Here is a 25,031-nt window from a genome sequence, read left to right as displayed (position 1 = left end):
GATTTACAAGCAATACTATCCCATTTTCAAATAAAATGAGCCTAAGGAAAGCAAGAAAATCTACATTATCGACTATTTCTCACAACACCCTACTGTTATTATGGCAGAGGACTCTGAAACTCGGTTAGATGAGATGAATGGTGCCAAGTGCCTCACACAGGGCCCTAAAACACAGTCGGTATTCAGCACAAGTTAGTACTCCTCCTAATTGTATTGCTGATAACAAGAAGGGTAAAGGAGTAACGGAGTCGACACTATTCTAGTTGCCAATTAAAACTCTTAGCTATGCTGTCCTATAAAACACAGCCAGTAAATGGTGTCCGTGGTCCAACTGCTCAGAGAGGGGTTGTTCCCAGTGACAGTCTGGTTTAGGTTGTCCGGCCACCTTGGGAGGGGCCTTGGGGTGGCACTGAATCCCTGCAACCAATCTTGTTCCTCTCAGTCCTGATCAACAATTATTTTAGTTTCATGGTCCAGAGGCCGTAATAATAGTAATAATAATAACAGCTGACATTTCTTAAGAGCTTACTGAGGGCCAGGATCTGACTTAAACACGCCACACATGTTATTTCATTTAGGCTCCTAAGACAAAATGTTCAGACATTGAGGATCCTTGCCAGAAGAGAGGACACCAGAAACCTTGCCACTGAATTATTTGAATCTGAAAAAGTCTGAGAAGAGAAAATAAATTCCATAACGCTCTGCCCTTGGGCCATAAAACCAAAAGGATAGTCTAGCAGAAATGGAAGACATGTTTCACACAAGAAGGCAGGGAAAATGAAGCTTTTGGGTTTATTAAATAAATGGGAAAATATTACTTCTGTTCTTTGGTTACCACAAAGAACTGGAACTCATGGTAAAGATTTAGGGGTTAGGGAGAGTGAGAGGGGAGGGCAGTCTTGTTGGTTCCTGATTTCTCTTTTGGTTCCAGGGAAATAGGGTTTCCATTGCATAGGGTGCAACTGGATATTTCCTCCACGCTCCATCACTGGGACCTGGCAAACGACGTTTCCTGGCACTCAGGGAGCAGCGAGTCTGGGCAGCGAGGTCGATTCCATTTTGGAGCCAAACACCAGCATTCCTTTACAGTTAGTTCCACAACCTCTGAGGAAGCTCTCGCCTGTCTAGAGTGACCTCTACTGGCAACCACTGAGAGTTACCCATATTTCCAGCCAGGGTAAGAAGCCCCCTAGAAATGTCGGACTCTGTCACAACAGAAGACTCTTGATTCTTTCCCTCACTAATTGCCCTGTGGTTGATGATGACAAGTAAGTTGACAACATGAGCAAGTTGAAGTTATTCCACTTGCTAATTAAAACCGTGAAGTATGTTTTCATGTAAAGCATGAAACCACTCTATATGTTTGCGTGCTTCCAACCTCCCAGCCTTGACAGTGATTGTCCTGAATTGGAATGAGATACTTGTCTACCAGGAGTACAGCCTGCCAGGCAACACGGTGGCAGTGGGATGTTTCCTCTCTAGAGGGGCCTTAAGACTTCATGGGAGGAATAATGGTGATAATCTACAAACTGTTTTGAGATCGTTGGATGGTTGGGAATATTATGTATGCTCAAGAGACAACAGCTAAAAGATATGGCCCAATAAGTTTTTAATTACTACAGGAATGGATCCATGATGGGATTGTTAAGATGAGGAAAGGGAAGACTGAGATGTGAATGTCTAAAAGGTTCTGATAAAGAAACACTTTGCGGCACTTTACTATGCATTATCTTATTTTGTTTCATTTTTCACAACAGCTCTGTTTTGAGACGTGTTATTATCCCCATTTTTCCAGACGACGAAATTAACTCACAAACATGTGATATCACATATCAGAGATTACACAGTCACTTAGCAGAAAGGCTAGCACTGGGACCATCTCCTGCCTGAAATCCTGTTTTTATTTCACTGTGTCTCTTGGGTCGGTCCTCCTGTCCTTGAGCAGGAAACCTGGGAGTCATCCTTTGTTTTCTTGCTCTCACTCACCTCTCACTTCCAATCAGCATGCAGCATGCAACCACGTGTCCCACACTCCATCACTGCAACCTGTGGTTTCTTCCTGCAGTAAAGGTCTCAAATCTGTCCATCCCCACAGGCTCTCTGTCCATCTCCAGCTCACTATCCCAGCCCAAGCTCATTTAGTTGAAACAGGCTTCTGAAATTGCAGTTAAATATTTATTAGTTTACTGGTTTGTTGTCTACCTTTCCCCACAGGATTGTAAGCTCCATCCATGAGAGCAGGAACCCTGTCCTTTTAAATTCACCAATGCACCCCTAGTGGCTAGCTCAAAATGCACATTCGATATGTGTTTTTGGGATGAATGAGTGAAAGAGAACATGCTAATTCAGCAATTCCACAGTCTATTAAAATACTCATGTCTAGATCCCAACCCCAGAAATTCTAATTTATCTGGGATGGGGCCAGGTATTGATATATTTTTTAAAATTTTTATTGTGGTAATGTGTACATAACTACCATTTTAACAATTTAGAGTGTACAATTCAATGGCATTAAGTACGTTCCCATTGTTGTGCAACCATCACTGCCATCCATCTCTAGAACTTTCTTATCTTCCCATACTGAAACTCTGTACCCATTGCACAATAACTCCCCATTCCTCCCTCCTCTCAGCCCCTGGTAACCACTATTCAATATTTTAAATATTCCGTATTTTAAGATATTTAAATGTTTATAAATATGCAACATATTTTTTATAGCCCCCTAGCAGATTCTAACGTGCATTCAGAATTGAGAACCGTCAACACAGACAATCCATCCAGGCCCTTGTCTTTCAGCCCCTTGGCCTCCCTCCTGATTTCTAACCATCTTTTCCTCCATCCCCCCTCAGCTACCTATTTCCACAGTCAGACCCTACAGCCTGTTATTACTGCCAGCTGTAGCTCAGCATCTTGATTTCCAGTATCCCGTTCTCTAAGTCCCATCTTCTGTCTTCCCAGCTCCTTTTACTCTGGTTTCCCATCCCCAACAACGCTTTGGCTCCAGGGGAGTCTTAATGTATTCATCCTCCTGCTTTTACACACACATGCACACACTTATTTTTCCCTTTCTTTTCTTTCTTTTCCCATTGTGGTTAAATATACGTAACATAAAATTTACCATTTTAACCATTTCTAAGTATACAATTCAGTCGTGTTAAGTACCTTTACATGGTTGTGCAACCATCACCACCATCCTTCTCCAGAACTTTTTCATCTTCGCAAACAGAAACCCTGTCCCCATCAAACACTCACTCACCCTCCCCCTTTCTTTTTTGCCTGGCTTAGATTCCACACCCATCACCGCATCTGGTGCCTTGCACGTACCCTCAACACCCTGGGCCCTCCCTCCTTTGGTGGTATTCACCTGGCAAAACCTCAACCTGGCTAAACCAGACTCTTCGCCTGCCCTGTGTCTGCAACCAGGCAGCTGAATTTGACTGGTTAAAAACATGCAACCAGGCTGACTGGCCTCTTGTAAATCTACAATCACAAATCTGAGTGGGACCTTAGCACCGCCTGCAATGTTTCCTGAATCGATTTGATGCCCACAGTCCAAAAGTTCAGCTTCATACCTTCTGATCAAAACAAACCTCCTGCACTCTTTCTCCCCTCCCCCACCTCAGGTGTTGACTCCACTCATTTAACTGAGAGAATAAAAACCATCAACACAGAAAGACCACATCTTCTCGCTACCACTGCCACCCATTGACCTCTATCTATTCTCACAAATGCCCTGCTTGTCGTGAAAATGGGTGAACTGCATGGTCTTCACTCCTCAACTCCCTCCTCTCTCCTGTATCCTAAAGTTTTCCCTCTCTACCAGATAATTTCCTTCAGCACACAAGGATGCCCTAGTAGGTCCCACATTTAAAATCTCTTCCTCGGCCCTCCAAATCCTACTCTTTGCTCTGCTCTGCTTTACAGCAAAACTCTAAAAAACAGTTGCCTGTACTTGCTGCCTGCATTTCCTTACTTCCCACTCTCTCTCTTTTTCCCCAGTTCTTTCTTTTACTCCCTCCAGTCGGCCTCTCACCTCACCACACTACTGACACTGCTCTTGTCAATATCACCAACAATCTCCATCTTCCTAAATTCAGTGGTTGACTCTCAGTCTTCATCTTGCCCATTCTCTTTAGTAACACTGGACACAGCTGACTATCTCCTCCTTATGGAAACAATTTCTCCATCCATAAAATGGGCATAGACATAATATCTACCATGTTTCGTTATTGTGGGGACTAAATGAGACAATGTGCATAAAACCTTTAGACTTTTCCTTGCCCTGAATTAGTGGTCAATACTTGTCAGCTAGTCTTAAATATATTATTTTTATTTTTCATGAGAGAGTGGGTTCATGTAATACTTGTCTAATTAAAACTTAGTTTGTAAAAAAAATTAAAAAGCAAAAAGGACATTAGAGGCTCAAATGAATTTTACAATTTTATTTATTTATTTTTTCTCCCAAAGCCCCAGTAGATAGTTGTATGTCATAGCTGCACATCCTTCTAGTTGCTGTATGTGGGACGCGGCCTCAGCATGGCCGGAGAAGCGGTGTGTCGGTGCGCGCCCGGGATCCGAACCCGGGCCACCAGCAGCGGAGCGCACGCACTTAACTGCTAAGCCACGGGGCCGGCCCTCAAATGAATTTTAAAAAATGGAAAATGTTAAGGGAGAAGAAAAGGGAGAGTCTCACATGTAGAATATTTTATTATTTTTGAAAAATATAATAAAACCAATATTGGAGAAACTTCATAGTATTAGAATTGCTAATGCTTCTTTCTTGTAGGTACGTAGGAAAAGTGGGGAAATTTCCACCCTTTGAATACATCACTTGCATTTTAGCTCATGGCCAAAATGGAACTGACTTCATCTCCTTAATGAACAGAACGTGTTCTAATGAAAGAGAGATGTGGAAACCAAAACAGAAGGAATAGAGAAGGGCCAGCCTCCTCTGACCTGACTCTGGCATTGCTACAGAGAGCTGTCAGGACCAGAGTCCAGTTGCTTATCTGGGCTTTTATTTTTTTAATTTATTTACACTGTGGTGCTGAGAAATGCCACCCACCCAGACGCTGACCACACCAACGGGCTTTACTGGCATTTCTCAAGTGCAAGCAGCTTAAGATCCCAGGGGAGTGCCCTGAGGAATGAGTCCCCAAGTCCCCTCCTGCCCATAGCAATTCACATTCTGATTCCTGTAATACAGGACACATTGGGAAGATCCCAGAATCCCCACCACTCAATGATGCAGTAAGCATTGTCTTCCCAAGTCTGGTCTGAAGATGAGCAGCCTAAGAATTACCTGCAGCTGCTTATTGAAAATGTGTGTTTCTGGGACTTTCCCAAACCTAGCGAGTTGAATATCTCTAGGATACTGGAGCTTGCACTTTAAGCAGGTCCCAGGTGATTCTCTTGTATATTAAAATGTGAGAACTGCTACAGTAGAGAAAAATTGTTGGCCCTTTTCTCCATTTTAAAAAGTTGGTGTTTGGGGCCAGCCCGGTGGCACAGCAGTTGAGTTTGCGTGTTCCGCTTCAGCGGCCTGGGGTTCGCAGGTTCAGATTCCCACATAGAAGAACTAGCAATACCTACAACTACGATATACAACTACGTGCTGGGGCTTTGGGGAGAAAAAAGAAAAAGAGGAAGATTGGCAACAGATGTTAGCTCAGGGCCAATCTTCATTAAAAAAAAGATTCCATTAAAAAATTAAAAAGAAAAATAAAAACTTGCTGTTTGGTCTAGAGGGGCCTCCATTTAGTTCTACCTACTGGAATGCTAGCTATTCTTCAAAACAACTCACAGACCACCTCCTCCATGAAGCCTTCCTGGACTCCCCATCCCCAAGTTATCTCTCTCCTCTGGACTCCTTTAACACTGAATCCCAGTGCTCCTAGAGCACTTGTCATGCTATATCACATTATTTAGAGTCAGGCTTTATCACCACTGTTAGTTTATAAATTTCTTAGGGACACTGACTTGTTAAAAATTCATTTTTCTACCTATCCCTAGTTCCAAACCTTGCACACAGTGTTCAATAAAAATTAGTTGAATAAATAAGTAATATTTGATCAAACTAATTTGAGGAGTGACCAAAGAGAAGAGTGAGGGACGAGAGTGTGGAAAGAAAGAAGAAATAGAGAAGAAATTACAAAATTGTAGCTGGTTCCTTTACTATGACTGTTAATGCAGAAGAAAAATGGAGACTGATCAGTATTTTAGGAAAAGATAGGACGCCTTGGCATTAATGTCTCTTAGTGATAACCGAGGAAGCTAAGGGAGCTCTAGTGCTCCCCATCAGACATACCTCTTCGTTTCTCTTTTCTCTTTCCTTCTTTCCCTTCCCCATTTGTCTTTTCAGCCTTTTTCATCTACTCTTTCTCTCTGTTACTTTTCCATTTACTTTTCTTTAATGCTCATTCTGTCCTCCCGCCATGCCTTAAGCCAGCCTGTCATTTGGTTGCCAAACATTTATCAGGGTGTACTCTTGCTAGGCATTAGGCTAGATGTGGGGAGCCAAGGAAGACAAGACGTGGTCCCTGCCCTTGAGGAACTCATAGTCTAAAGGGGAGAAGGACCAGTAAGTAGATGGCCAACATGTCTTACGAAAACGGCGATGATGGAGTTGCTGAGGGTGCCTGAGAACACATTGGAACGACCAGAGAATCATGGGAGGCTTCCTGGTGGAGGTGATGCCTGAGTTGAGAGTTGGAGGACAGACAGGAGCCAGGTGACGATGGAGAAGGCAGGGAGAGAAGGCATTCCAGCCCAAAGGAGCATTAAGTACAAAAACTCAGAGGTGAGAGAATTGTAGTTATTTAGGAAACTGCAAGTCATTCAGAAGAGTGGAGACAAGAGTTCAAAGGAACGTGGCTGAGCATTGAGGCTGGACTTGTTGGCAGCGGCTGGCCATGGAGGGCCATGTGGAGCATGCTAAGGACTTTGGACCTTATCTGTGACCCCTTGATTCAATTTGTATTTAAGAAAGCCCACTCCTGTCCGCCCCGTGGCTTAGCGATTACGTGTGGGCGCTCCGCTACTGGTGGCCCGGGTTGGGATCCCGGGCGCGCGCACCGACACACCGCTTCTCCGGCCATGCTGAGGCCGGGTCCCACATACAGCAACTAGAAGGATGTGCAACTATGACATACAACTATCTACCGGGGCTTTGGGGAGAAAAAGGGAAAAAAAGGAAGAGGATTGGCAATAGATGTTAGCTCACAGCCGGCCTTCCTCAGCAAAAAGAGGAGGATTGGCATGGATGTTAGCTCAGGGCTGATCTTCCTCGCAAAAAAAAAAAGAAAAAAAAGAAAGCCCACTCCAGCCGCAATGTAGATATTGACTTGGAAGAGGGCAGGATGATAAGTAAGCAGGCCAGAGCATCCCTCCAGGAAGGATGGTGTCATGGACCACGTCAAATGATGGAAATAGAGTCAGGAGGTGGAGGAAGCGAAGTCACAAGACTTGGGGTCCCCTTAGTAGGCTCAGCGTCAGAGGCCACCCTCGAGGCCTGAGAGGTGTATGCAGCTTTGACTTACAACTTGAGCAAAGGAAATTCTAAGATGAAAACTTAGAGCTGGTGGGAGAATTTCAATGACCAAGTTTAAGTTGTCACTGGCTGTCTGATATTTTCCCACTAAAGAGAAGCTCAGAAATGTGGGCTCAGAGGATGCACCTGAGATGGTCTGGAGGCTGCTCCTACCGGAGGGGGTTAACTGTCAGGCCAGTTTCCTAGGGACTTTCAAGGTTCAGTAAATGCCAGGCAATGTCCAGTTCTTAACGGCAGGTGGCAGCATCACAACTCACAGAAGGCAAAGCAAGAAACTCTTTCCGACGACTAAAAATAACTGCAAACCCCAACCGAAAAGATGGATTTTTTTTTTTTGTCATTAATTTTTGCATTCTGAAGTGACTGATGTGGCCAGGTTGTAATCAGCAAGTTTTGCTACAGTTACAGCAGGTTTTCACACCTGAGTGTGACTTTTACTTCACAATTTGCCTCATTCCAATTTCTTTTCACTATTTAACACTAATCACACATACATTCAAAACACTACTGCCTCTAGTGTGTTTTTTTCCTCTGCGTGGAATGATCTTGGGCAGCGTTCTTTTAAGTTTCTGAGTCTGTGTCTGTAGAAAAGAATTTTTTATTGAAAAGACAATGTAACAAATGTTGAATTTTTTTTGTCACCCACAATTGCTTCATTTCAACACAATTATTTTTACTCTTAAATGTTCCCTTCCAAATCTAGTCCATATGCATATATTTTTACACAGACATACTCAGAGTCTGTTTTATCAATGCTGCATTTTAAAAGGAAGTGCATTTTTTTTTCCTTTTCTCTAGGCATCTAGTCTCTTCTGAGATCTCACCCACTTCCTTAGCTTTAAATATCACATTGCACAGAAAAGCAGCCACATCTTCCTCTCTAGTGAACCTCTTATTTATTCATCCATCCATCCATTTATTCACTCCATGCACTGTGCTGGGAGCTGGGAATACAAATGTAAAAAGGCGTGGTCCTGTTTGTCTGGGAGCTTGTAGAGCATTGGGGTGGGGGTGGGGGGACACAAAAACACACACAAATGATAATGCTGCAATGAGATTGGAGGTACAGTGGAAATTTTGAGGAAGAAACCCTAAAACTGACTTGGGGGCCTAAAGAAAGGGAAGAAGGCCAACTGAGCAGAGGAAACTGCATGTGCAAAGATACGGGCACTCAAAAGATCATGGCACCTTCTGGAAACCACAGTGGTTTGGTATTGGTGGAGTGTGTTGGCTGGAGACTGAGAGGGTGGGGTTGGCAGGCAAGGGCCAGATCCATAAGGATCTTGCAAAGGACTTGAGATCTTATTTTGTAGATGATAAATATCTTAGTTCCAACTGATTTTCCACTCTGCAGCCAGAGTGATACCTATTTTGAAGATGAAAATCTGACTGTGTGTCATTCTCCCCCTACCCCCGCCCCCACCTCCCCAGCCCTGCTTCAGTATCCCATAGAATCAAGACCCTAGTTTATGGCTTCCTTGAGTTCTCTCTTACTTTATGGCCTGTGCACATGCTGTACTCTCTCCGGAGAACTCTTTTCCTCTCAGGCTAACCAGGGTCTCAGCTTAAACCTCTCTCCTCAGCCTTCCCTGAACCAGACTGGGTCAGGTCCCCTGCTATATGCTCCCAAAGCTGCCATCACTGCGAGTGTCATACTCTCGAAGGTATGTCGTGTCCTTTAGGCTGCAAGCTCTGTGATGCGTTATCCTGCCATCTACAGAGTAGACGCCCAGTTAATGTTGTGAAGAGGACTAATGAAGGCATTGGGATTTTCAACAGCACACTGGATATTTCCACCTGCATGTCTCCTGAAACAATGAACTCTACATTTCCAAAACTGGGGCATCATCCTTACCTGCCTCTTCCCTGTACCTCATCACCTCCCTCTCCCCCGCCCAGTCAGCTGCTCCTCTTGACTGGCAAATTTCTCTGTTGTTCTCCCCACTTGAAGCAGGGAGCTGCAATTCTTCCTTCATTTCCTCCTCCTCTCTGCTCAGCAGCTAAGTCTTCCCTTTCATTTCTTTCTTTTTTTTTTAATCTGGCTACCATTCTAGAATAAAGTATCATAGTGGGGGAAAAAATGGGTTTTAGAACAAGACAGGCCTAGCTTTAAATCTCAAGTCTACTATATTTGGGTTTCCTTGGGTAAGTTACTAACCACTCTAAGCCTCAGTTTCTGAGTCTGTAAAATGGGGACATTATCCACCCTGTAGAAACACTATGACTTTAGTACACATCAGGTGGTAAACAGATTGGTCCTCTTGTTATTTTCACCTCATATCAGACATCTACTGCTCAGAAATCTTCAGAGGTTTCATATCACTTGAAAATGAAACTTAAGCCATACATCTTGGCCTTGTCTCTCATTACTCCTCCCCCTAAATCCTAAATTCTCTCCAATCTGAAATATTGGCTGATTCCGTCACTCTTTCCTCTCTGCTTTCACGTTGCAGTTCAAACACCAAGTTCTCCCTGATTACCTGAGCACCAAGTAACTGGCTCCCTCCTCTGCAGTCCTATATATAGTTCAATGGCACTAGGGCCAACTGTTTTGCCTTGCAGACTAGGCAACTCTGCTCTAGATTACAAACTGCTGAAAGCTGAGGCTTTGTCGTGTTCATCTGTTATCCTGCATAGCGCCTCGAGTGCAGTTGATGCTCAATAAATCTTTGGTGAAAGAACAATTAATTTTCCTTTTTCAATGGGCTTGTTTTCTCTATAGAATCAGGTGTTTGGTTATCCTCATCTCCCTGACTATTTTGTTGGCTTCCAGAGAGCACATTACCATTAGATGCATTTTGTTCTCTCCTTCAATTGGAAAGAGATTTTGGAACCGAAAAATAAAAGTTACTTCTCCAAGCCTCATCTTCTGCCACTCCCCCGTACTCACCCCGCCTAGTACAGGAATCGAACTACTTAGCATTGTACAGAACACGATTCTCTCTCACGCCTCCCTTCCTTTGTACCTGCGTGCCGTTCCCTTCGCCTGGAATGCCCTTACCCCGCCTTCTCTGTCTGGCGAACTCCTACTCATCCTCCAAGACTCGGCTCAGACATTACCACATCACCTTCTCTGGGAAGGCTTTTCTGAGATGGGCAGAGTGGCGACCCCTCTCCCCGCCTTTTAGCTTCCTTAGCATTCCTTTTAGCTTCTTGAGCATTCCCCAAGTAATTCTAACAGTACTTATGGCGTTGTTTACATTTCTGCCAATTTTCTAGACGGTGAATTCCTTGAGGGCCAGGATTTCTGTTCGTCGTTGTACCTGCTATACCTTGCTCAGTGCTTAGCATGCATTCGACACTTGATTAAATCAACGAGGGAACGAATCTGTTAACTCATCTAACACTGCAGAGTTTGGACAGGATTCTCAAATATTTCAAGACCTAGTCTTCTATTTGGAGTGCTTCGTGCTGGAGACTCCCCTCTCTCCTCCCCTAAATTGCCTTGGTTTGGCGGAAGGGAAAGGGAAGTGAGTGATTAGTACGTGCATAACAGTTACTTCTGGGCTGAGCTGTAATTTATTTGCTCCGGCACCGACCGGGTTGCAGCGACCCAGGGGGCGGAGCCATGCCGGTGCCACCTGCTGCGGGGCGGTCTGGCGCATGCGCCGTGGCACCTAGATAGTCTCTACCTGCGGGGGCCCGGCCGAGGAGGAGCGCTTGCGCTCTAGGCCTTTTCCGCCGGGGGAAGTCTCGTGGGGGCGGGGCGGGGCGGGGCCGCGCGGGGAAGTTCTCGCGAGACCCTGACGAGGAGCGGAAGCGGGGAGACTGTCCTGTTTCGGCTACCGGGAGGCGGCGGCGGCGGTAGCAGCAGTGGCTGTGACGACGGCTGTGGCGGTGACGGCGGCGGGAACAGGCGCTGCCCTCGGGGAGCAGTAGTGGGGTCGGCAGCCGCTCGCACCGCTGCGGAAGGGCCAGCCGGTGCGGAGCAGAGCAGCTGCGCCACGGTGAGTGCGGACGGCGGCGTCGGCGCTGCTCCGGTGCCTTTTCCTCCCCGCTCCGCGGCGGGAGTCGGCCCGGGGGGACTGGGCCCAGCCTGCCGAGGCCGCCGTGCCTGGGGTTCGGGGTGGCGAGGCCGGGGCGGGGAGCGGAATCCCCGGGGCTCCGGGCTCCACGTTTCCCCTTTTGGGGCGCTTCCTTCCTGGGGACTGTCCTCTCCCGGCCTTTGGCTGGAGGCAGAGCCCCGGACTCCGGGGCAAGAGGCCGGGGGCTCCTAGTTAAATTCCGCGGCTTTTTCATGAGGATTTGCGCAGAACGGGCCCGGGAGAAGCCCGAGAGCACGGGGTACTCATTCTGTGAGTCAGTCTGACTCGGCCCGGGAGGCGGGGGATTCGCGGCGGGCTGCAAGTGTGTTGCTTGATGCTCCTTCGACCTCCACGGCCACCACGTCACCATCTCCTGGTGTCTGGGCCGAATTTTGGGAAGACACCCACCAACCCTGTTAATACAGTGAGTTAGAACGTTTGCTACTGGAGCCATTCGCGATGCCTTTACTTCTGTCGCTCCTTTTGAACTACTCGCTGAAAAATATTTGTCAAGAAAAATAAGCAGCACTTGGTTGAAATGCTCCGAGGAAAGAGTTTAGTGAGAGAGGAGAGAGAAGCACGGGTTTTTTTTCGTTTGCAGCGCTCTCCATATATATGATTGTAAGCCATATGAGTTACAGCTAGTTATTCCAGGTTGTCTTCAGATGCTATAAAAGGACAGTTTGCAGAGGAGCTGAAGTGCACTCGAGGTCTGTTTTTTGGTAGCTGACTCAGAAAACAGTCGAAAAGACACAGTGAGAGAAATTGGCATTAGTCTGTTTAGCATGTCTGTTTTGTCCGTCTTTTCACTTAGTACTTCTCCAGTTGTTGCCTTTTCTTTCTATCTAGTTCTCTCCGTTCTACTGCGGACACTAAATGCTTATTGGTATAATGCAAGTCATTTGCCCCCTCCCCCAGCTTTTTTCTAATCTACTTCCCCTTCCTCCTTATTGTCCCCTTTCTGGCATAATTTTTCAAGGTTTCTGCTCTTTGGCGCAGTTCGTTTTCTCCCTCAATTAGATTCCGTTTTCTGTCCCGGGAAGATACCCTCTTTCCTGCTTTATCCTTTATTTTTAAGCGTCCACTGTGTTCCTTCAGTCAGCCAGAAGGGTTGCTAGAGAGCCATGCGAGACTTAAGTTCTCCCCCTGGGAACTGGGAGGCTCAAAGGATTGAATTCATCCGTAAGTAATCAATACTGCCACTAGGTCACAAGTGCAGCTTGCTTGTGTTATTTGTGTTTTAGTTTTTCTTCACTTTAAGATCATGCTTTTGTGCCTGCTTATGCTTTTCTTTCTATATCACTTTTATGTTAGTAAGGAAGATTGGGTCAGTTGGGGGCTTGTGTGACTTCTTTTTGGCTTTTAGTGGGGGTGGTTAACGTTAAAAAATGAAAACCAATCACAGACCTATATTACAATAGAGTTAAGATAACATGAAACATTTAAGGGAATAGAATTTATTTAGACCATTAATAAATTAAAGCTTGCCTATGGTAATAGTACTAATTATTTTTTACTAGGCTTTATTTATTTATATTTTATTTATTTATTTTTTAAAGATAAGGGTTATTCTTTTTTTTTTTTTGGTGAGAAACATCAGCCCTGAGGTAACATCTGTGCCAATCCTCCTCTTTTAGCAGAGGAAGACTGGCTCTGAGCTAACATCTATTGCCAATCCCCCCCCCCCACACACACAAAGCCCCAGTAGATGGTCGTATGTCGTAGTTGCACATCCTTCTAGTTGCTGTATGTGGGGCGCGGCCTCAGCATGGCCGGAGAAGCCGTGCGTCGGTGTGCGCCCGGGATCCAAACCCGGGCCGCCAGTAGGGGAGCGCGCGCACTTAACCGCCAAGCCACGGGGCCGGCCCTACTAGGCTTTTTTTAAATCAGACATCTTTTCCTACATCTGTTATAATCAGCCTTCTTTGTTATGGTTGTCAGATTTTTTTGACATAAAGAATTAACAAATAATAAAATATTTGTTTTGTTGCCCCTTTTCTTGTTCAGAATTTTCCGAATCCTAAAACAAAAAAAAGGAGTTAATTCTTGTAATCGGCTTTCTTTGATACTAAAAGCAAGCATTTAAATACTTGAGGCAGTTTACTTGCTCAGCTTGTCTATTCAGGTTTGAGGGATTACTAGGTTTTAAATACTACTAGTTGATGGTACTTAGAGATTTTTCTCAGTAATTCCTGTTATCATGTTGCATGTTGTGCAGCAACAGTTCTAATTGTTAGCTAGAGCAGAAGAGTAAAGGACTTTGAAGAAATGAAGTAATACAGAATAGAGACCCACTATGCTCTCCTGAGAGAAATTAATAGTTACTTGCATAATTCAGAAGAACTTTCCAGGGCCCAGCCTGGTGGCGTAGCGGTTAAGTTCGCACGTTCCGCTTTGCCGGCCCAGGGTTGGCGGGTTCAGATCCTGGGCACAGACCTGCTCATCACTCATCAAGCCGTGCTGAGGCGGGGCCCCTATAGAAGAGCTACACATCTACAACTGTGATACAGAACTACGTACTGGGGCTTTGGGGAGGGAAAAAAAAGAAAAAAATGGAGGATTGGCAACAAATGTTAGCGCAGGGCCAATCTTCCTCAAAAAAAAGAAGAAGAAGAAGAACTTTCTGGGACTACTGAATGGCCGTTGAGAGTCGTGGTTTTATGTGTCAAAGTTCGTTTTTTCCCAGTTGTGCCAAGTGAATATGCATTATTTTCATTTTATGCAAAGACATTGTAGTGCATTATCTGGAATGCAAAGTTTAAAATCTGGTTAAGGTACCCTTATGGTACAGTAGTGATTCTTAAAATTTAGCATGCATAAGAATTACCTGTGAATCTTATTTAAAATTAGGGTCTGGGCCTAAGGCCACTACGTTGCAGAACTCCAGAAGGCATCTCGCAGTGAATGAGTCTCTGAATTGGGTGCTTTTGATGCAGCTGGTCCAAGGACCAAAACTGCTGTTACAGAATGCAGCTGTAAAATGAGGCTGGAGTGCGGCTTTAAATTACTCAACTTTAATTACACTTTCTGTATGTACAGAGTAAATATTTAAAAGCTAAGAGAATAATTGACTGTAGATGTGATTAGTTTTTATATGTATAGATATTTGAGCATTGTTAGGACTGTGATATGGAGCAATTTAATTTTAAAGTTTATGCTTAATAGGTCTGTTAATTTGCCTACCATAGATTTCTTCTGAGTCTGTATGTAGATGGAAGTTCTGTATTTACTATGAGAACATGTGGACCAGTGTTTGAAAAGGGACTGGTGATGCTAGTTAACACCTCTTAGCACTTTATGCCAGAGACTCTGCTAAGGCCTTTATAGGTGGTATCTCTTTTATTCATCAAAATGACCTTATAGGGTAGATGCTGTTGTTATTCTCATTTGTCAGCTAAGGGATACTAGGGATTAGAGAATAGAAATTATTTCTCCATTGTCACCCACCCAGTTAGTAAATGGTAAAGTGGCAGTTGAATCCAGGTCTAACTCCAGAGCATCAGATTTTGGTTTTTGTTTTTTCTAACTACAAAAGTAATACATGCTTATAGTAAAAACAATGAAAACATAATTGTGGTGTATAGTGCAGAAAATAAAAATATTCTGTAATCTCGCTCCCAGAGATAACCATTGTTAGTTAACCTTTTGATTTTTTTCTTTAGCACACACCAGTATATATTATTTTGCTTTACAGAAATGGGATAAACTGTAATTTTTCTGCAGTTTTTTTAACTTGATAATATATTTTGGTACTTATACAGAAAGGTATTCCATAGATAATGCTCATGGATATGGATCAGGTGTATATGTATTTTGCACATGGTATTTCTGTCACTTTTTCAGTGAGATAAATTTGGGAAGTGGAATTGCTTATTCAAGGGTATGTATTTTAAAGTGTCAATAGGTACTACAAAATTACTCTCCAAAAAGATTGAACTAATTAATTCCCTGCTAGAGTGTAGGCTCCGTAATGGTTTTATTATAATCCAGCGCCAAGCACATTGTCAGGCATATAGGAACTGCTCACAGTGTTATATGGATGAACACTGGATAAAGAGTCTGAGAGTCTGTTTACTCAGACTATTGCAGAGACTGGATATTATAAATCTGTAAAAAATTTTGCCAATTAGTAGGTGAAGGAAATCTCACTGTTTTAATTTGCAGTTTTTAGTAGTGAAGTCGACCATCTTATCATATGTTTTAAATACAGTCACATTTTAATTTATTTTGAGTGACTTAATGTTGGGCTCTGTCCAAAAGCACTTCACGTATGTTATCTATATTACCTAATTTAATGTTCAGTGAATCTTATAAAGTAGGTGATATTATCCCCATTTTACAGACAAGAAAACTGGGGCTTGTTTAAGAGGCTTGCCCACAGTTATAGCTGGTAAGTGTCAGGGTTATTACTTGAATGGGGGTCAGCTTGCCTTTAGGGGCCGTGCAGACTTAACTCTAAGCTATGCTGGCCCAGTAAGTGTTGTGTATTTTAGTTTCTGTGAATTTTGGGAAGAAGAGAGTTAAGTGGAAGAAAGAAAATAAAATCCTACAAATACCTGTAGGAGACTGCATTTTAGGATACAGTGCATATTGCTTGAAATGAACAATTCAAGTTGCACTTGCCTTCTTAAAATTCACTGCTTGTGATTGGCAGCAGAGGTATGTGCTGGTAACAGTTTAGACCTGTTCTCATTAGGCTTCAGTGTTAAGTGTACTTCCAACCCATTTTCTTGGGAAATGAACAGCAGCGTCTACTCTGTTAAAATCATTATACATTGTGTCCAGTGTCAGATTTCTTCCTTTTAGTAATTAGTGTTGTGTATGTGATAGAATTTTTTTGTCTTTAATGAAACACACCCTTTTGAATTCTTTAGCTTGTGTGCTCTTTTCTGTGGAGAGCCTAATAAGCTGACCTCTTCAGGTTTTCTCTGTGAGGTGCTAGTTTTTATTTGGCTCAACCACAGAAGTATTGACTGTGCTTGGTTTTCATTTTTGTCAAACGATATCTCACAGAGCAATAGTTACTTGAAACACAGTTTTCAAGAGTGTTGATCTGTTAAAGCTTTTTCTAGGAAACCTGTGGTAGATGAGTAACAGCAGGAAAACGAGTGTTGAAAACTGTCTTGGTTTTTATGCTATGGCTGTTCCGTTACACTGCGGTTGTCTGAAATCCTGAGCAGACATGGAAGTTTATGCCCTCTTACTACATAGTACCTTGACCGTGACAGTGCTTTGGGTTTCTGTCTGATTTCCATTTCTCAAAAATGAAGCTCCTTATTTTTTAAAATCTGCTCAATTCTTCAGCTTCCCATCATTGATACGTAGTCCCAACAATCAGACCTGGAGACCAGTTAAAGTAAATGGTCGGGTCAGGGTATGGAAAATACTGATAGGCATGTAGCTGAGCTTTTGCAGCGTTTGTAAAAAATTAAAAATAGGTACACACATTAGAAAGTAGGCAGAAAAAGAAAAGCAGTTATTAATGCCGGGAAAAATTGAAGGATTGTACTAGAAAGGAAGGTTGGTTGTAATACGTTATATAGATCACCAGTGAACAATATTTCTAATGTAATACTGCTGTTTAAACTGGAATGAATATGTGTTATGACTGGGATGGGGCAAGGGGAAATTGGCAGGGGTGGAACAGCTAGGTCCTCATCTTTCAGGTGATAGATAATGGCTGGAATAAATTAAGAAACAGCAGAAGCATATTACTTAGAAATATTGAAAGTAAATACAAGGAGAAAGCTAACAACAAAATAGAGGGTGATTGCTTGTGAGTGTTGGAATAGGGAACTGCTCTTTTTCATAAGCCTTTTAATACTCTGTCTTTTAAAGTTATGTACATGGATTAGTTTGATAAAAAATAAAGTAACTGCAGAGAGTGTAAGTAAAAAGTGTTTAAGGACACACAAAAATAAATACTCTGAGACTGATCTTCATATTTTTTTATATTTGCTAGAACTCTTTCTTTACTTTCCTCTCTTAGAACCAGTGCCACGTAGGATATCCTCGGTATGCCCTGATAGAATAAACATTGGTTTGGTTTATTAGTTGACCTGCAGCAAAATGTTTGGCTTTCAGAATTTGACTGAAGGACTTGTTATTACCAGGTGATTTCTTTGCTCCTAGGTAATACTTATTTCCCTCTAATCTTAATATTCCCAGCTGGTTTACTGCTGTGTCTGTTTTGCAGCTATGCTTGATTAATGCCTGAATTGTTCACTTTAGAACAAAAGAGTAATAATCACTGGTGCCCCTCAAATGAGTTCTCTGCTAGGGGGTAATTATCCAAGAAGGATGTCACTATAAATAATCTGTCCCCATTCTGCCAGTGTCAGTGTTGTTTTCTGCTTTTATTTAGCCTGTATGAAAATGGTGACTGATCCAACAAGATTGGGGCCTTATTTTCCTTTAGTTATGCAAAAGTCTAGGTTGTGTCCCATATTCATGGCTGGAGACTCTGCTACCACAGTGATTGTACTGCCCACAGTTCACCATCACCTGGTATACTACCTGAGGGTTATTACAGAATCTTTACCTGCAAAATGCCGTTTGGATCAGTTTAGTACTCCTCTGGCTCTGACAAAAGTAGCTGTTCTCAGGGTAATTGTGTGAGAGACTTCTGTTTGACTTTCTGGCACCATCTCGTTGCACTTGTTTTCCCCAGACAAGATACCAGGCTGCTCAGATTCTGAAAAAGGGATTTGTTTCACATGTAGATTAGGACTTCAGCTCTGCTCCTCAGGCTAGTTAGAAATAATGTGAGGGCTACTTCTGGAATGCTGAACTTTGGACATCTATTTCAAGGACTGTTGGGGACCCCAGAGTCTTGAGGGTTCTTATGCAAGAGCAGGTCTCCACCAGCAAAAGGCTCTGAGCTGGATCTCCTTTCTCTAGTTACCTGAGCTTGCTGATCACAGTTGGGAAGTGGTAGAGAGAGAGAGCTGCCTGTGCTCAGAGTAGCAAATAGAATAAAAAAGTAGTTCCTAGGTTCACTTGCCCCCGCTTTCCTAGGAGCAGACCAAGGTTTAGTTTCTGAGAACAGTTAAAGCAGCTCAGGACCAAAGCCCACATTGCTTGCTTTTGATTGGATAGGGGACCCAACATTTTCAGAAAACCAGAAACGTTGGCAGGGAGATAGGAGGGAGATAGGCCTATTTAACTGAGAAAAGTAGGGTGCCATCCCCAGGGTGAGGCCTTTCTTTCAGTGGTCTGCATTTCATGCCCAGAGAACAGTGTAAGGGGTGAGGGAGGAAAGGCGGAGACTGAACGGGACTCCAGCCGGTTTCTGCACACTGCACACACCCAGCGGGAAGGAAGAGGAAGTGTGTTCTGGAACAGCTCAAGCAGCTGCTGCCATTGGCCAGCGGGCCTGTCAGTCGCCTGGGGGCTGAGGCTGAAAAGAGGAAGAAGGAGATCAGGACTCTTGCCTGGAAGGGAGGGAGGAGGGCTGAACCAGGCTGAGCCAGGGGGCGTGGGGGCTGGGACAGCAGGCCGATTGGCAGGGCGGGGCTGCCTTCGATCCTGGCCACTTCTCTCAATCATCCCATCCCTCTTCTGATCCAGGGTGGCATTGTGTGTCCCGGAGTGCAGGAGCGAGTCCCAAAAGAGAGACGAGGCTGAGCCCAGAGTGCTGGGTTGCTTCAGCAGGGAAGACTCCCTTCCCCCCTGCTTCAGCCTGCTGAGCACTGAGCAGCGCTCAGAATGGAAGCCATCGCCAAATATGACTTCAAAGCTACTGCAGACGACGAGCTGAGCTTCAAAAGGGGGGACATCCTCAAGGTAAGTGTTGATGCCAAGCAAATGCTGAGATGGCCTCTGCTTGTACCCACATACCTTCTTTTGCCCTGATACTATGTAAAGAAGCCGGGCTCGCTCTTTTTTCATTGCCCACTTTTAACATTTACCGTCGTGTGTGATTTGGATAGCTGAGATAGATGCTGAGTAGAATATTAAATATGACTTAAGAGGGTTGGTGTAATGTATGGTCTTTAACTGCCTTTGTGTGAATGCCTCAAGTATTTCTCTTTGCTTGTTGATATTGGTAATGCAAGTAAAGTCAAAGCGATATGATTATAGTAAGGAAGTATATGAGTAGATTGATTTACCTTGTAGAGTTTTATTAAAATTTAGAGTATTTTTAAAAGACCTAAACTTGAAGTATTTATGTAAAAGCACTCAGTCTTATTTTACATAGTTAAAAGATTTTTGCATTCTGGAATATGATCCTAGTCGGTTAGAAATTAATTTCTAGTTTAGAGAGGTGGTTAGAAGTATATCCCAAAACTCGTTAAAGAACCTTAGTGTATTTTTTTCTTTATGAAAAAGCTAATGGAGTTCTAAATAGTAAAGTTTAACGTGCTGTTGTACAAGTCAGATTTCGATTTTCTTAAAAGAAACTTGTGGAGCAATTACCCCATATTAGACTCTAATTGCACAAAAGAAACCTGCTGACAGTTTAAAAATAAGCTTCTTTACAGTTTGCAGCTCTTTCTGAGCCCCACTATTTACATGAGGATTCTCTTTCCAACTGGCACATGTTAATTATGTTGTTTACCCAATTGACTAGAGCAGCTTGCCCTTTGGGATATGTAATTTATTTTTACAAGGGTGGGTGTTATCGAATAGTGTGTCAACTCCAAATGAGGAAAACCTGAAGTGTAATGTTTGCGTATTCACTCGCTCGCAAGTTTTGACATTTTTTTCCTTTAAGCCTTAGTCTGATTGTTGGAATTTGCCACCCATTTGTTTACTATCCCTGAATGAAACTATTAGAATTTTACAAAGAGGAGGAAAGTGGAAATGTGGAAATACGGTTTTAGACAAGGACTAGTGATTGTTTTTTTTAAGTTGTGCAGACCTGTGGATAGTTACTATTTTGCTCTCATTGCCCAAGGCATAGAGTTCAACTCTGAAGTTATCTGCGCAGTGGTTTCTAAATGTTAGACATATAAGTTGTACTTCATAGAAGATGATATTGAAGAGCCCTTTAAGGAGAGGGAAACTGTGTGTGTGTTCTTTTCAAAGCTGTTTTTGTGACACCAGGCTTTTTGAGGGTATTCTCAAAGTCAGCACTAAATTGTCAGAAAGCAGACAGAACCAGCTACAGATTTTAGAGTGACATACATCTTCTGTTTCTGTTTTCTTAAAGAGGTAGAAATCAGAGTAAACATAACTTAGACTACTGAATTACTTCGTATCATTGGTGTACATAGGAGGTAATATAATGTTTTCATAGATGATTACTGTTTTCAGCAGATAACCTGCTCGTGATGTCATAATAAGATTGGCTACTCAAGTACGCACATTTGTAGCCTGCACAAAAACCTTTGGGGGCCATGTTTGTTTTTTTAAACACAAACTTAGATTTCTCCGTTAAGCTTACCCTAGAAACTTGAACCTGGAAGCCTGATAGTTCATATTTTTCTCTTAAGTCTATCTCGTTGCATAGTTAGCACTAAAGCAACAAATTGAAACAAAACTAGGGACTTGAGGTCTGTTTTTAAGAATTTTTAGAGAACTTTCCCTGGTTACTATCATTGATGTTTGTCCTTGATGTAGACCATAAACATTTTATAAGTTTTCCAACTTAAATTGGTAAACTCTTGAACAGGTGTAAAACGCTTCTCTCCCATCGTTACAGCATTAGAGAAGGTGATACTGTTTAACATTCCCCCAGAAGTTTTTATGATGGGAGAGAGAGTGAATCAGAGTGCTCACATTGACTTTCAAATTTTTTCTGGGAAGAGGGAAAATATATATATTTGGTTCTTTCCAATTTGGTAGATAACTGGCATATGAAGTCATAATGCCATTATTACTTTTGAATGGTGGCCATTAGCTATTTGTTAGTAATCTTGTGGCTTTACTCCAAAAAAAAAGTGACGATACAGTAGTTGCCCTTTGTCTCATAATTCTGTGAAACAGCTGAGTGAAGAGGAGGGACATTGCTTTGTCTTAAGAGCTGTTAGTGAAAAAAGCAGTGTTTTCTTTATTTGATTATTCAAGGAGTAACTGGCTTCATTTGAGTGGCTTTGATTTGGTAACTCTTTAGGATATTAGTTATGAGCCAAAACATGTTTAGAAGTGGCTGAAATAGCATTGACCAGTTTAACTTGATTGAAATAGGAATATATTTGCCCTCTCTTAATAAAGGAGGCATGTGCCTGTGGGTATCGAATACATTTTATTTGAAGGTAATGAAATAGAAAGGGGCTTAGCCCTCTGCCTCTAACTAGAGTTCAGAAAGATTACATCCTCTCAGTGTCTTGGAGTTCCTGATTAACTTTTGGTTAACGTTGACTTCTGTCTTCCAGCAGACCACTTCCTTACTTTCAATCTACACATTGACTTGTACTGCCCTGAGAAGAGAGAAAAGTAAAAACATTTTACTGGAAGCCTAAAATAGAGCTGAATGCATCAATATATCTGCCTTTGTTACTTTCTCTCTTACAAAAGCTTGTGTTTTTCTTTGGGGACCGGAGGGCACTGGGGCGTAGAAATGGAAGGAATTGCTCTTCTAAGGCAAGTTTCAGGCCTTGTGTGGCTGAAATCAACCTAGATTCCCCCCTGTTGCAGGGCCGGGGTTCGCCACTGAACAAGGCTCCTGAATACTCCTCCCTAGAGCACGTAAAGTGTCTGAGCTTACCTAAAAGTTACATGTACCCTTTAGGGTTTATGTACATGTACTTCACATAAGCCTGCATAGGAATTAAGAAACCATTTTGAGCTCTCAAACCTGTGCTCATTCCTTTCTAGAGCCAGCTTCTTGTTTTCTATCAAGGCAGACCTTCCACTCTAGAAGAAAACCAGCAGTGGGTCATCTAGGCGTCTTCTGTTCTGTCTGGCAGTGACTGCCTTTACCAGTTTCCTAAACAGCCTTAGAAATAGGTCTTGGGGTCACACTCAGATCTTTGAAGCGTTCTTCTGTCTCAGTGCTGATGACCCTATTTCAGTGTCACATTTACTGAGCATCTTCTTGAGCCACATCCTGCAGTAAGTTGCTTTGAGAGTTGGGGAAGAAATACAAGATGTACTTTCTCCCTTTAGGAACTCTAAAATCAAATAAGAGAAGTGAGATTAATATGTGAAACAGTATATGGCAGTATATAAAATTAGAGGATTTTTAGAACGGGAAAAGACTTAAAATCTCTGAATTTAGACTTTTATTGTTTTACAGATGAGGAAATGGTGGCCCATAGAATTAAATGATTTGTCCAAGATCACAAACTCTTAGTACTTAGTAGTGAACTGGTATTTAATGGAATGCTAAGGTTGTGTTACACACTGTAACTGCCAGAGTAGTTTAGGAAGGGAAGAGATTGGTAAGAGCTGAAGTCAGAGAAAGCTGTATGGAAAAACTAGACCTTCTGAGATGAATAGGACAGGGCTAGGAGAAGAGAAGGGAGGGGTGGGAGGGGGTTTGTGCTTGTTGTGTTTGAGATAGGAATGCTAGAATAAAGTTATAGACTGTGACATAGTGGAAAATAAGGTCGAGTTGGAGCCAGGTAAGAAAAACCCAGTAAGAGTTTGATCTTGTCCTTGAAGCCTCTGAAGGTTTTTAGCTGATGACAAATGTGTTCTGTGTGTATAATGCATCGCAGGGAGGGAAGTCTGGAGTCTCAGCCTGGAAGGTTGCAGCCATCAGGTGTGAGATAAGTGCCTGCATAGGTATTGGAGACTAGGAATGAAGGATGGGGGTGGTTTGCGAGATGCCGAAAGGAAAAATAATGGGATTTCTGCCTGTCAGCTGGGGACATTTGAATAAGTCTCCTGTGTAACTGAGAAAAGAATGCTCATTGAATGTGCTCCCAAGAGCCAGGAATCTGAACTAGGGTTTGATTGGTTACAGTTTTAACAACAGCTATAAGTCCTGAATTTCTGTACATAAGAAATAAGAGGTTGGAGTGGTTTTTTATTTTTTCAATATTTTAAAGTCCTAGTATCAGTACGCTTTTTAGAAGCATTTATTTGCCTGTTAATAAGAATTCTTATTAATCTTGTTAACTAAACCCAGAATATTGCATTTAATCTTTAAGAATGAAAACTGTGGGGCTAGCCCAGTGGCGTAGTGATTAAGTTTGTGCGCTCTGCTTCGGAGGCCTGGGGTCCGCGGGTTCGGATCCTGGACGTGGACCTACACACTGCTCATCAGGCCATGCTGTGGCAGCGTCCCATGTACAAAAAAATAGAGGAAGATTCCCACGGATGTTAGCTCAGGGACAATCTTCCTCCCCAAAAAAAAAAAAAAAAAAGGATGAAAACTGAGTTCTCTTATGGCAGATAATTTGTTTGCCTTTCTTTATGTTCATTTCTCCCACTGTCACCTGAATGGACATTTCCTAATAGGTGCTAAGAATGAACTTTCAGCTCCTATACAAGACTCCTTTTGGGGAGCTGGCTAAAGACCCCCCATTCTTGTTTGGAGAAAGAAGTGAGTAAGGAAATGCAGTGTTCCTTTGGAGTCTTTCACGTTTCACCTCTGTAAGCCATTACAGTTGAAGTCCTCATTGAAGAGCTGCCATTACAGTTGAAGTCCTCATTGAATAGCTGCCATTTATGGAGCATTTACTAGATGCCATGAAGGTATATGTTATTTGTAATTTGGGGGCACTGAAAGGTTGGTGGTATTAGCCCCATTTTATGGATGCAGAAACAGGCTCAGAAGTTAAGTAACTTGGTCAGGTTCACACATCTAGTAAGTGGCAAAGCTGTGGTTTGATCATAGATCTGGCTCTGATGCTTCCTCTCTAGTACATTAATGTCCCTCTTACCTGTCAGGTATGAGGAAGCCAGGAATGTAAGGTATCAGCAGTCCTGCTTTGCTCACCTGCCAGGCGTGGGCAGCAGCCTTGTGGCACTGCTTTTGAGTGACTTATTGGACATCCTATCTAAAGTAGGTTGACTGCAATAGTGAAAAAAATGGAAAAAAAAAAAGATCATTTTGCTGTCAGATTCGAAAAGATGATAAAGATTAACCCAACCCTCTGTTGCCCAGGGTGTAGAGAAATGAGTACAGTCACCTCCTGCCAGTGGAGGTTTCTACCAATACAGTCTTTCTGAGCAGTGGCTTGGTGACATATAACACAAAATGACCCAGGTTTTCCACTTTTAAGAATTTATTCTAAGAAAATTCTCAAGTTTTTAAAAATGTAGACATAAGGATGTTTATTTCAATGAATCTATGTGCCACCTAGAAAAGAAATTTCTGCAATTATGAAATACGATCATTTGGAAGATGCATTTCAGAGAGGTTAAAATGTGTAAAAAAGGGCATCTTCAAATCCTTGGAAATACTTATATTAGCAAAACGAACAAACAAACAAACAACGACACCCCTGAGTAGCCCATCAGTATGGTACTATGTAAACTGATTATGGTGCCTGTAAAATGGAATACTATAAGGGTGTTAGTGTTGATGTAAGTCTATATCAACAAAGAATAATGTCTACACT

At 42.7% G+C, this 25,031-nt stretch overlaps 1 protein-coding gene across 1 annotated transcript in view; it reads left to right on the top strand.

Moving 5' to 3' along the window:
• The first annotated feature begins 11,307 nt into the window (after positions 1–11,307).
• The window catches only part of GRB2 (growth factor receptor bound protein 2), a 68,973-nt gene continuing 55,249 nt past the window's right edge, over positions 11,308–25,031 (top strand). Inside the window, exons 1-2 of the mRNA XM_058561608.1 lie at positions 11,308–11,496; positions 19,144–19,359. Coding sequence (XP_058417591.1) covers positions 19,282–19,359 — 78 coding nt within the window. The 5' untranslated portion in view covers positions 11,308–11,496; positions 19,144–19,281. The remainder of the gene's footprint in view (positions 11,497–19,143; positions 19,360–25,031) is intronic.

This window comes from Diceros bicornis, chromosome 18 (assembly GCF_020826845.1).
Source record: "Diceros bicornis minor isolate mBicDic1 chromosome 18, mDicBic1.mat.cur, whole genome shotgun sequence".
NCBI lineage: Eukaryota > Metazoa > Chordata > Mammalia > Perissodactyla > Rhinocerotidae > Diceros > Diceros bicornis.
The sequence above is the reverse complement of the archived record's forward strand: the minus strand, read 5'-3'. Positions and strand labels throughout refer to the sequence as shown.